At 42.2% G+C, this 12,181-nt stretch overlaps 1 protein-coding gene across 1 annotated transcript in view; it reads right to left on the bottom strand.

The window, feature by feature from the left end:
• The window catches only part of DVL1 (dishevelled segment polarity protein 1), a gene marked incomplete at both ends in the record, with an annotated part of 31,070 nt that overhangs the window by 4,593 nt on the left and 14,296 nt on the right, over window positions 1–12,181 (bottom strand). Inside the window, 7 exons of the mRNA XM_010084963.1 lie at window positions 1,865–2,014; window positions 3,268–3,335; window positions 3,816–3,892; window positions 4,216–4,355; window positions 5,128–5,197; window positions 6,192–6,285; window positions 11,703–11,841. Coding sequence (XP_010083265.1) covers window positions 1,865–2,014; window positions 3,268–3,335; window positions 3,816–3,892; window positions 4,216–4,355; window positions 5,128–5,197; window positions 6,192–6,285; window positions 11,703–11,841 — 738 coding nt within the window. The remainder of the gene's footprint in view (window positions 1–1,864; window positions 2,015–3,267; window positions 3,336–3,815; window positions 3,893–4,215; window positions 4,356–5,127; window positions 5,198–6,191; window positions 6,286–11,702; window positions 11,842–12,181) is intronic.

Raw genomic sequence — 12,181 nt, 5'->3', positions numbered from 1 at the left:
TGAACTGAGGTGCCCACCGTAGGAGTCCAGTTCCTCTAGAAACTCCTTCTCTACCATACATAGAGACAAAGTGGCACTGGAAGCCCAGGGGGGTGAATCTGGGTCCAAGAGCCTCCCAGCCTTCTTGTGATAGCTGTGCAGAACTCACTCATCCTGTCTATATGTAAAAAGACAATACTCTTTGGATACAGCACCCAGTCCTCCTTCCTGCTCCCATCTTCTCAGCCCTAGAAAACTCATGTAGAACATGCGTGTCTTGTGTTTGTGGTTCAGACCCTTCTTTAAACCCTCCTCCCCTCCCTTCTCCCAGCTCCCCATGTCACCCACCTTTCAAAAACACAAGGGAACCAATTTTGTCCTTTCCAGCAACCCAAAATTTTGATCAAAGGTACACCAAGCATGAAACAATGAAAACTGAGAATGCTTCTTTCAATACACGCACTGCTAATATGCATGAAGAAATCCCAGACCGTCTGTGCATGCAGTTTCAATACTTACAAAGTTTGAACAAACACTAAAATTTTGCTTTTGCTTTAAGTTAGTTTGGTTAGTGGCAAAAAGCAACACGTTTGCTTGGGGGGAAAAAAAACCCAACAAACCAATATTCAAATAAAGTATGTGGGGAGCAATAAATTGTATTTTCTTGGAGACCTGCGATCTGCATATAAGGAACAACACTGGCCAAAGGATCATCAGGATGTTCTACATCTGCTAGTTGCTGTACAGACATGAAGATTTCCAAGATGCATCTAAAAGGCACCCACTGTGGTCTGAACTCAGCCAACTGTGGGCCTGACTCCCTGGCCACCTGTACAGTGCAAACCTGAGGAACGGCACAGACAGTAACGCCCTGCTGGGAAAGAAACGGTGTAAGTTTCTACAGAAATGAGAAGCTGTGTCCAGAAATGTGGTTCTGCTCCCAAATAACCTTTATTTTTAAAGTATGATTGAGAGGGCGTCTGCGTTTCACATTCCCAATCACATCAAAAATATCGAGGCACAGGATACATGAATAGTTCAAGAGGAATGCAGAGTAACAGACTCGTGTTGTTTGACAGCAATCGGCAGATACATGGGATTCCAGCAATCTTTAGTAGTGGCCAAAAACACATCTCAAGACAAAGCAGTCATCTGGTAAGTGGTTCACTTGCTTTCTACCGTGATGTGTTCCGCCTTCAGCGGTGCTGCCTACTGCCTAGAGAGGCACCGGGCGACTACGCCTACAAAAAGGATTTAATCCCATATAGCAAAGGGAGAGTAAAACAAAAGAAGAGTTTATATTCTTTAAACAAAAATTTCCAAGAGAAGGAATCATGACAACTGGTTGGTTACTGGATATAACTACTTTAGAGACTGCCAGACAGACAAACCACAATTTCACGTGGGGCATTACATTTGTATTTTCCTTGTTCAATAAATTCTAAAAGTATAAAAAAGTATAAAAGAAGGCTCTGTGAATATCAGTGGCAGATTTCCTAAATGATACGCTAACATGATTATCCCGTGACATCTCCCTGAAGCAAATTATTTAAATTTATTAAAAACCAGTCAAATGCAAGGAGGAAGCTGTCACATTTATCTGAGGGGATAAAGTTGGAGGCCTGCCTTGTAACTTTAAAAGGGACCAGAAGCCACCTCTTCCTGAATGTGAACCCTGGCCAAACACCGCTGCGTTAACTTCTGACCATTAGAAAAAAGGTTTTCTGCTCCCCATAAGAATTACAAATTTAAGAAAGCATTCAAGAGTTCTGTGGTGGCTGTCGTTTTCATCGTGCTTGTGGCTGGGGTCGGTTTTGTGCACAGCTCTGCACTGCTGGCCCTGAGCAGAAGACGCCTGCCCTGTGCTGGCCGCAGTGTGACTTACTTTCCGAATCGGGAATTGAGCTTGTTAGTGAGGAGCTGGTAGATGTGGTGATGCTCATGGAGGGGCTCATACCGTAACGGGGGTACGCTCCCGTCATGGCTGTGGTATGAGAGATCCACGCTGCAGGGTCGATTGGCCTCACTGGTTCAGCTGCAAAACAACCAGAAAGGGAGAATGGAATCAGAACTGCAGTAAACACTAAGACTCCCTGCTCCTAAGTGCCTTGGATCCAAAATAACCACTCAGACAGGAAGTGAAGCTTCTGCTGAAGGTGAATTTAGAACATTAAGTCTCATGGAATTCCCCCCTCAGTGTTTGCAGCAGTCATAATGAAACTTTTAAAGACCGCAATAGTCTTGCAAAATAAATAAGCAAGACATAAAAACCATTTGAAGAGATGTCAGATAAGACTGCAAATTACACTCAGGCCTTAAGAAGAGCCACAAAGCAAGTAATTTTTAAACTAGGAATAAAGCTCAATTTTCCCCATAATCTGGATTACTTCTTTTCTTCCGAATTATAGTGGCTGTTGTTCTGTTGCCTTAAAATGAGAAATGTAGAAGGGCTCTGCCTATGTTAGGTACTTCCTCAAAATATCCCACACATTACTGCAACCAGTTTACCCTACAACAGCTCTACTGCTATAATAATGGATGTATCTTTGCTGAACAAAGGACAAACCGATACACAAGCTCTCCCTGTAGCAACTCTGAAATATGTGATTTGTGGGATTTTTCTTTTGATTATGCTGGTTTTCTTAAGGACTTCACTGAGTGAGCTCCCGTAGTCTTCACGAGTCTGTTGCGTTAATTTCAATGGACACTGCTATCCTCATCTTCTTGGGACTGGTAAGAAGCTGGTTTCAATATCACGAGCAGAGCACTCACCAGTAGGAGGCAGCTGTGTTTGTCACATGAACGTGGATATTTTATAGCTACAGAGAGGTTTATTAAACCAGAAGTTTTAAAACTAGATCATTGTCAAGAAGTTTTATGTACATTAAACAATATTGCTTGCCTCAAATTTTAAAAATAGTTTAAATTATTTCTAAGAAGTCTACATGTGACAAAATGAGGCTTTTAACACTTAAGAAAGCTTGGAGGATAACTATACTATCAATTGAAAGGTTAAGATCAGGAGGATATACCCACCAAAAGGTTAAGAGCTTAAACCAAAACCATGTGCATCAAAAGAAAAACTCCCATGAATTCACTGGGCACTGGAGTCTCAGACAGAGTATCTTAAACCCCAGCCTCCCCAAACAAAAAGCAAACAATACAACCAAACTTTAAATTATCAAAATTGTAGGGAACAGAAATCTGTCAGATGCCAAATTAGCTGAAAATAATCTAGACCTCGAGGGCTCCACAGGAACCCAGCAAAGAGCATAAATGTGTACTCACCCCTGGGGATGGTAAAATAACTCCTGGGAGTAGGGTCCCAGCATTTGGCTACTGTTAGGCTGATAGGTCTAGGGAGAAAGAAAACAAGTAAGAGTGACTCTTATTACAGAAGTTGTAACTGCTACAGTGAACTCTCTGAAACAAACTTATTCCTATTCCATAGTTGTTAAGTACGTTCTGAGAATGCTTTTGAGATGCTCGTCGAAGTATTTTCAGCATGAACCAGTACCAAGATGTTTCTGGTTTTGCATAGATTGTGAGCACTGCTGGTGAAATCTGCCGAATGATCAGCTCTTGAGATATTCAAATGTTCACTGTACAAACAAATAGTGCTACTGAAACCAGGTAACTCCTAGTTTGTGTTGGGCTTGGCTGGTGCACTGGAACCAGTCTCACCTATCCATCTTTTACACTGAGGGGTGCCGAGCTGAGATCAGCAGTCACGCTGGCTCCTTACTGAGATCAAAACGTTGATTTCTCTGAGGTTTGCCCAATACCAATAACTGCATATGGAGGATAAGGAGCAAGAGATTTTGTAATATGCTCACCCTGGTTTGGAGACTATTTCCCGTAAAACCCGTACTGCATCATCATTGCTCATGTTCTCAAAATTGACATCATTCACCTGAAATGTTGCAAAAAGCAGAGGTCAGGCTTTGCAACAGGAAAGTTAAAGACATTTTAATTATTTCTTTCCAAATTTATTTGCCTTGTAGCTGTTTCCACTCCTCTGAGCAGCTGAAGGAATATTGCTTCTCAGAGCACATCAACTATCCAGCCGAGTTCGCAAAGAATTATAGATTTAAGCGATAATCGTCTCTGTGACACATTTCTCTGAGTATGAATGAATTCCGTTAACTGATTACTAACTCCATGGATCTGGTGGGATGACTGAGCTGAGCCACCAATGTACAAGCCAGCAGCACGTATTTTTGGACACGGACCAACCTGCAGAAGCATGTCTCCTGGTTCAATTCGGCCATCTGCTGCCACAGCCCCTCCTTTCATAATAGAGCCAATGTATATGCCACCATCACCCCGGTCATTGCTCTGTCCTACAATGCTGATTCCCAGGAAGTTATACTTTTCTATACAGATAGAAAGTGGAGGGTGGGGGAGGAAAAAAGCAAACAAGGTGATTGGAATGATAGTAAAGAGCTAACACCAGGCTACTTCAGTCTTGAAAAAATCTGTTCTCTCATCAGCTGGGCCATGTTTGACTTACAATTATCTGAGGTTACCCTATCGGCGTATGTCTGCCTGGCAGGTCTGAAAGGCAGCAGGGAAATGCTGCTAAAGACACTATTTTCTCATACAGGACACTGAAAAGTTACATTCAAAAATCAGCAAGAGAAATAACATTGAAAAGACATGTCTACACCTACAAATTAGGCACCGGATCAGCATTAGGCAATGTTTTTTCCACCAGCCAGAGTGTTACTGAAAGGTGCTGAATTGGCAGTCCTGCACCTTTCCATCTGGCTAAACAACGAAACGCAAGAGCAGCAGAAATACAAAATGTCCAGTGTCCTGCTACTCATGCTCCTAACAATGTCTGACCCCTTCCCATTCCCAGAAATAAGAGCAGAACTCCATATCCTGGAGGTCCAGCTCCTTCCCTGGGCTTCTTGGGAAGAATATTGATCTGCTCGTGCAAACAGCTCAGAACTACCCAGAACGTGACCAGGAATCCAGGCACAGTTAATAGAGGAGCAACTCTCTGCTGCCATTCCCTTTAGTTCAACTGGCATCCTTTCAAATCAAGGAACTTTCTGCTGGCTCCAAAGGCTACTACAGCAGGGCAAAATACATCTGTATCACTTGAAATTCATCATAAAAAAACATTGCTTATCCTCTTACCCATGTTGAGTGTGACAGTGATGATATTTAGGGACATGGTAGAATCTGTGATGCTGCTGAACGAAGACGACTGCAAAATACAACAGAAAATTCTCAAGGTTTTAAATGGCTCAGAATAAGACAATAAAAATAACTATTGAGGATTAATTAATCGGAAACTGATTAATAGGTTTCTGTTTGAAAGGCATCCAGAAACCCTGTGGCCTCCTCAAAATTATTCTTCATTTCGAATCTGCGAGAAAAAAAAAATATCTGAACACCATCTTCACTTTCTCCAAAGATTTGTTTGCAAAATGCAGAGAGCAAGTTCCTATGTCGAGGTTTCTCAACTGAACCTCACATTGAATCATTTCTGCTTCCTAACTGACGGGCAGGCATTTAAATACTAAAGTGCCCAAGGTAGTGTGAATTATTACATCCACAGCTCCTCCCTAAAGAGGGGAGTGAGCGACACATGATCCTTCAGGAAGGGAGAAGACAGGCACTGCTCCCCACTCCAGAATGAAATACAAATGTGCTTATCAAATAGCTTCTCAAACATCAGCCCAGTTCTTGTGACAGACTCATTCTCTAATCTGTGAAGACATATGAGAAGGAAACAGGTACTTTGAGAATTATGTCACTTGGACCATCCTCATTCTGCTACCCTAGGACTAGCACAGAAAAGGGCAAGAGAGAAGATTTGGAATTTCCTATCAATGTAGATTTCTCCTTCCAGCAGAACGCAATCTCAGCGATTTACACGTCAGATGTCTAACACCACAGACACCCGTTGCTCACACCAGCCAGCAGCATAAGGGAGGTTCCCCTGCAGAGGCTGGTCTTGAAAGAGACAACAAGAGATGTGATCACTGAACAGCAATAGAAGGGGAGAGGAGAGAGTCTTGACTCTAGTGCTGCAGAAATTGAAATGTTCGAGATTTTAGTCCAGGGGACACTGGAGCCAAAGGGAGCCTTTCCAATCAATTCAGCAGGCACAGATCTGTTCTGGATCCCTTCCTAATTCACATGCTACACTCAAAATCATGGTTCATCTCCTTGGAAAATTATGATGCCATCCTTACCCTGTCAATCTGCCGCATCCTTTGTTTCCTCCTCCTGCGTTTGTGCTTCCGGATGAGCCGGGATGAAGTGCTTTGCTCGGTGGAGCTACTCAACCTGGGGGAAATTGAGAGCAAATGTCAACTCTGTCAAGCTGAGCCATTTGCATTTCTCTGCACCCTGCCAAATAAAAAAAAGGCTGATTCCTACAAATGCAGGAGAGAGTAAATCATACAGCCACTATCCGCTAGCTTAGAACGCATCGCTCTGTCTCTGGTGTCATATTGCTTCTCAGTCCCAGCGTGTGCCGGACCTCAGGCTCTGCCCAGGAGCACAGAGAAGATACCAGCTAAACTTCAGCATGGATTAAAGAGTATCATTTACTGGCTTGATTTCTTTTGGAAGCAAGACTGAATGCAATTCACACCTCAACAGGCAAGTATCACCCTGATTTAACCACCCAAAGGTCAGCTGCAGCCACCTTCCACTACTTTTAAACTGATTTTAATCTCTGCTCTGAAAGAACAGACAACCTGGGGAATCTCTTAATATGAATTTCTGGGAGTCTTGTCATGGTGTTGTTATTTTCCTCTGCTGCTATCCACCCTGTTAACAGGAACTTAACGTTGGGGCTTGAAGTAAAGTAGCGATTGATGATAGCTATGACCAAAGAGTGACAGAGAAATAGTGAATATGATGTACCTTACATATTCTGTTAGGTTTATTTTGTTGTGATTTTTTTTTCAGGCTCTTCAAACTTGTAGAACCTAAACGTGCCACATTTTACACCTAAATCCCTCAGAGCTCCCTGTCAGTTAGTTAGGAAAGTTAATCATTCTCATTTTACAGACAGTGGACCGAAACACAGCCAGATAGATGGATTTGCCCAAATTCATTTCAGAAGCCTGGAACAAAGCCTAGATTTCAGACATTCCCGTGTAACACCACAGAGACACCTCTCCTCTATGTATTATGTTAAGAATGGGAAAAAAAGACAAAGCCATGCTCCATCATTAACCAAGGTTTAAAAAAAATCCAACTCTACACAACACAAGTAACTGAACTGGCACCGTCACAAAGAAAACAGCGCCAGCCTCCTTCCCCCGGCTCCACGTCCCTGTCTTCAAAGTCCCAGCCATGTACAGGAACGCTAGAACACCTCAACCAAAACTTGATACCAGCAACCTCTGCACGGAGCTTGCTGTCGTGAGCTTCCAACCCACCACCCTGGGAAGCCCATCTTGCAGGAGTGCTTCGGCCAAGCACACTGGGCTGAACGTTACAGGCGATGGAACCGCTCAGAGGGTGGGAATCTCTCAACTTTCTCTTTGAGTTCACAAAACTATTTCAGGCATGTTAACCTCACACACTCCTTTCTCCCCTCCCAGCAATGCAAATTCATTTAAAGAGCCAAGAGGTGGAATTTTCAAAAGAGATCAAAAAATACGATAATTCTCCATCTGTGGAAACAGCTCACAGCACCTGGCTTTCTGAGGCTTTACCTTCGCAACAGGAACAATAAAGATGTCTCTCAGATGCAGGGCTCTCAAATCGGACTTGTTCAACAGTCACCACTCTTTTTGAAAGCACTGGCAAAGATCAACACAAAAAACCTCCTCCTAATGTTTTTCTATGAATATTCTCCCTCGTCCTCTTTCCTCTCCGATTTCATTCCCTGCTGCAGTCAGAACACACGGCCGTGGAAGCCCGACTCTTCTGCACGATGAGAAAAGACTTTGCACTGGTTTTGGAGACAGCTCAGCTAGTCCGTAACAGAGAGGACAAAACCTTAACATTTCATCTGTCCTTTTGGCTACTGCAATCACACTTCAAAGTCATTCACAGCATCCAGACAATGGGCATTTTATCTGGATAGCAAGATATGGAAACAAGGGATAGGAACAGCACAGGAGCAGACAGTTCACTGGATTTCTTTGTCTCAAGCAGTCTTGGCAGTAATCTGGTGCGATTTCACGGCACTTTACATCCTAAGAAGTAAGCAAATTAAAAGTACCTTCCAATGTATGTCAGTATGCTTCCTCTGTCAATATTTTTCCTGATCACAGACAGCACATAAGATCTGCTGGCTGCCAGGGCTGACTGCCTGTGCCAATCTCTCCCTCCTGCTCTAGTGCACATCAATATGGTGTTGCTCAGAAAAACAAAGAACTATTATTCCCAGCTTTTAGTCTGATTTTCTAAAATTGGACTAGAAAAAAAATTCCTTTTGCCAGCACTGAGTATAGCTAGAAAACAGAATTGCTCTCTGACTCTGAGTCCTTAGAAGGGATATTTTAATCTACCATCAAGTACAGGACACAAAAATACTTCCATTATTATCTTCAGAAAGATACATCAGGGATAAGTGCAAAAAGATGGGACTGGAAAAAAAGACGAAACGTCTGGAGTACACCTCAGGAAGGCAGACAGAGCACAGCTGAGGCGATGAAGGTGTGAACAATCAGCTTATGCTAATAACAGCATCTTGTTCCTTCTTCACTTTGCCCTCCCTCCCTATTTACTTTGGCAGCTTGGGGGTGAGACTGCTTTGGAAAATTAATTCCATTTCAACACATGACCAGAAGTTTAGATTCCTCTGTAAGCAGTGTACAGTTTTGATTTTTCTTTTAAATTCAAGCAGCAAAACCAGAGTTTCTTGGCAAATCTCTGAATTTCTGTTACCAGACGATAATATGTGAGAAGTTGTTCTATTCTGCAGTGTTTCTTCATTCTACTCAGCGTTAGACTGGAAGAATGGAAACCAGTTCCTTCGAAAAGCCACAAGGTTTTTGTGGTCTAGTTCAAGAGGACAGACAATATTTCAGAGAAGTAACTTCGTCATCTCTTCTTGTAACTTCTTTTAAATCCATAGCCTTAGTGTATCCTTCCTGAACCATTCATAACTGCCTATCTCAGAGTCCAGGAGAATCCGGATGCTAAATAACAGCTCAGACTTATTCTAATGAGGAGTAATATTTTGATCTCTAAAGTATTGCCAGAAATGAGTAAAAGTTATTATTACAATTTGATGAGCAAAACAAGATGGTAGATTTGAGCTTTTGGGAAAAATAAAGTGCAAAGATGAAAAACAAATCTGGAATCATAACTACCAATTTCCTGCACTAGCTACTGGCCAAAACCCTGCTAACAGAACAGCTAATAAATCCCACAGACGAGATTTTCAAAAAGAGTAACAACAATTTGTCCAATCTACATTCCCAAAAGAAAGGAAAAACTGTAACTGTTAAAGAAAGCTTATCTATATAAGTTTAAACAGAAATAATGTTAATTTCTTAAATGAGAAATAAACATAATCAATTTTTTGCAGTGAATTGTTTTAGTTACATTAAACTGGGAATACTAATTGCAAGTTGCTGACAATAATCCTGCAGCTACAGATGTCCTATCTGCCAGACCTTTCTTTGTTTAACATAAGACAGAAACAAGACTCTTCCTGTAAAGTTTACCATGAGCTCCCTAAATCAATCTGTACTCAAAATACCCCCTACTACCTACAAATAACACTACTGTTCAATTATATCATACTTTGAAAACAAAGGAAATAGGTTATTGCACTCACACTGCTTGAAGGGTTCTGCACTGTCCTGTAATATTAGTGAACAAGTTAATTCACTGAAACAAACAATTATTCCTTCTCTCTAACTAAATGCAACAGAACTTCCTTGGACTGAAAATGAACCAACTCTGCTGCACTGCTCCAAGTTAAAAATAAAATAAACCAACATCAAACATACACTGCTAGAAAAGCATCCTCAACTCTACAACCTCTTCACTTCCAAGACAGTAACATCCTTTACACCTGATTTCTTCTCTCTGTGACCTCCTCCACGTACAATCTCCTTTACAATGCAGATTCTGACACCGAAGTTCACCAGTTGTTATTTATCAAACTTACCCCCTCCAACCTCGTTTTCCCCAGGCTGCTGTCTCCAGCGCATCTGGAGCATGCTCGCTTTTCTATTTGCCTCTAAAGAAAACTTCTCCCTGCCAGCACAATCTCTCATCTGCTCGAGAACATCACCGCCGTAACACAACAGCATACCTTGGAGCATTCCATTCAGTTGTTCTTCCTGACTAGCTGGCCTGGCAGCTATGCCGTGTGCCAAAAGCTTCTGCCCTAGCCTGGAAAGGAAAAAGTCTGCGCAGCAGCTTCGAAGAGTCTCTTTCTTCTCAGGTCAGCCGCAGGAAGCTTTACTTTATTAATATAGAAAGATTTAGCTGGGTCTAGTATAACGTGCTTCAGTGGCCACCCTGACTGCGCTAATCCTGCCCTACTGCATATCTTGCTGCCATGGAAATGATTAATTTATTTACAAGAAACAAAATCAGCTGCAGGCTTGTTTTTGTTTTTTGTGGGCTTGATTTTTTTTTAGGGAGGGGAGGAGGGTTAGAAGCCCTGAAGGCTTCAGGAAGGCTTAGAATAGGTTCAGGTTAACTGCTGATGGTGCCAACCCATGAACACCCAGGTGAAGTACAAAGCATCCAGAAGGCTAAGCATCTCCAGGAGGAGCTGTTCTGTGCTGCTTCCATTCCACCCAGAATTTAAGAATATCACAGGCACCTTATTTGTTTTAGCTACAGATGTCTATGAACCACCAGAGATTTGTAATCTTGTTGTTCTCTGATAATTAATAGAAATGTGTAATGGGCTTTCACATCTCATTTGCATGAACAAGAGCTCTAGAGACAATGTTCAGAGAACACTGTCACTGCAGCCAGGCAAGTGAAGAATGTTAGTTTTGATTTATTTTACACCTCTAAAAATAGGTATTTTGAATCTGAGAAACATATTGCCTTATAAACCTTTTATGGAATAACAAAAATATCTTTAGAGATTAACAAAGATGTCTTTAAATTGAGAGCTTTTCTGAAAAAAAAGAACAATTCAAATTCTCTCTGTCTGCACACAAAGAAAAAAATAATTAAGTAGTCATAAATATATGGCATCACAGCCTGCCTTTGCAATAGCATTAACTTTGATGAATTCCTGCGCTGCTCATAGGCCTCAGACTGCGCAATTACAGAGGAATTCCTTCACAATTCAGCTTTAGCGAAGTGCATACTTATTAGGAATCTACGCTGCAGGTACTTCGTTACAATATTCACACCATTACTTTATAAATAGGCAGGCAGTTGCACGTTGCTTTGATCTTAAAATGTGATCATTCTTGCTATTAAAAGGAAAGAACAGGAACAGAATTTTTCTCTTAATTGGAATAGTGGCTATAGGCAGCTTGGATGGTGACCCCAATAACTTAGCTTCTTTCTCAGAGCAATGATTATATACAACATAACGCTACTGATGAATTATCAGCGCTCAAATCACATGTAGCAGGGGGAAAAAAAAGAAAAAGAAAAAAAGAAAAAAAAGGCGGGGGGGGGGGGGAGAGAATATATAAATCTTCTAATTTTGCTAGTCGGCACATTTCAGGAAAGCCCAGAAGTACAGTCAAGAGGCTGGGAAACAGATGCAAACGGTATTTAACAGCTCAGTCGCTATGCCAGAGCCCTACCTGCTTGTGTTGTCGTCATCATCAGAGTCAATGAAGCTGCTGGATTCCAGCTCGCTACTCATCATGGTAGAAGAGCTGTCATAACCAGGAGGGTGCTCACGGTGTCTGTCCAGTTTTGGATGGCCATTGATCCGAGGCACTGTAAAAAATCAAATAAATGGAGTATCACTAGGCAGAGAGGAAGAGCAAGGCACTGTGAGCAGCACGACATTCCCGCTGACAGCTGCAGGCAACTGCAGGAGGACGGAAAGCACATTTCTCCCTGACAGCAACAGGCACCATACACCGCTGAGGAGACACGACACAGGTTTACATGGTGTTTTACATGGCCCTGGTGCTCTCCACAAGCATTAGGTACAAAGAAAGTGAAAGGCCAAGTTGAGATGGATGAGCGATGGGCAGCAATGTATATATTTCGCCTCTCTGCCGTGACTCCATGGGGTTTTGCTGCCTGCAGCAGGGCTGCACCTGGAACGCTG

The sequence above is a fragment of the Pterocles gutturalis genome, unplaced genomic scaffold (genome assembly GCF_000699245.1).
Source record: "Pterocles gutturalis isolate BGI_N339 unplaced genomic scaffold, ASM69924v1 scaffold22455, whole genome shotgun sequence".
Taxonomy (NCBI): domain Eukaryota; kingdom Metazoa; phylum Chordata; class Aves; order Pterocliformes; family Pteroclidae; genus Pterocles; species Pterocles gutturalis.
The sequence above is the reverse complement of the archived record's forward strand: the minus strand, read 5'-3'. Positions and strand labels throughout refer to the sequence as shown.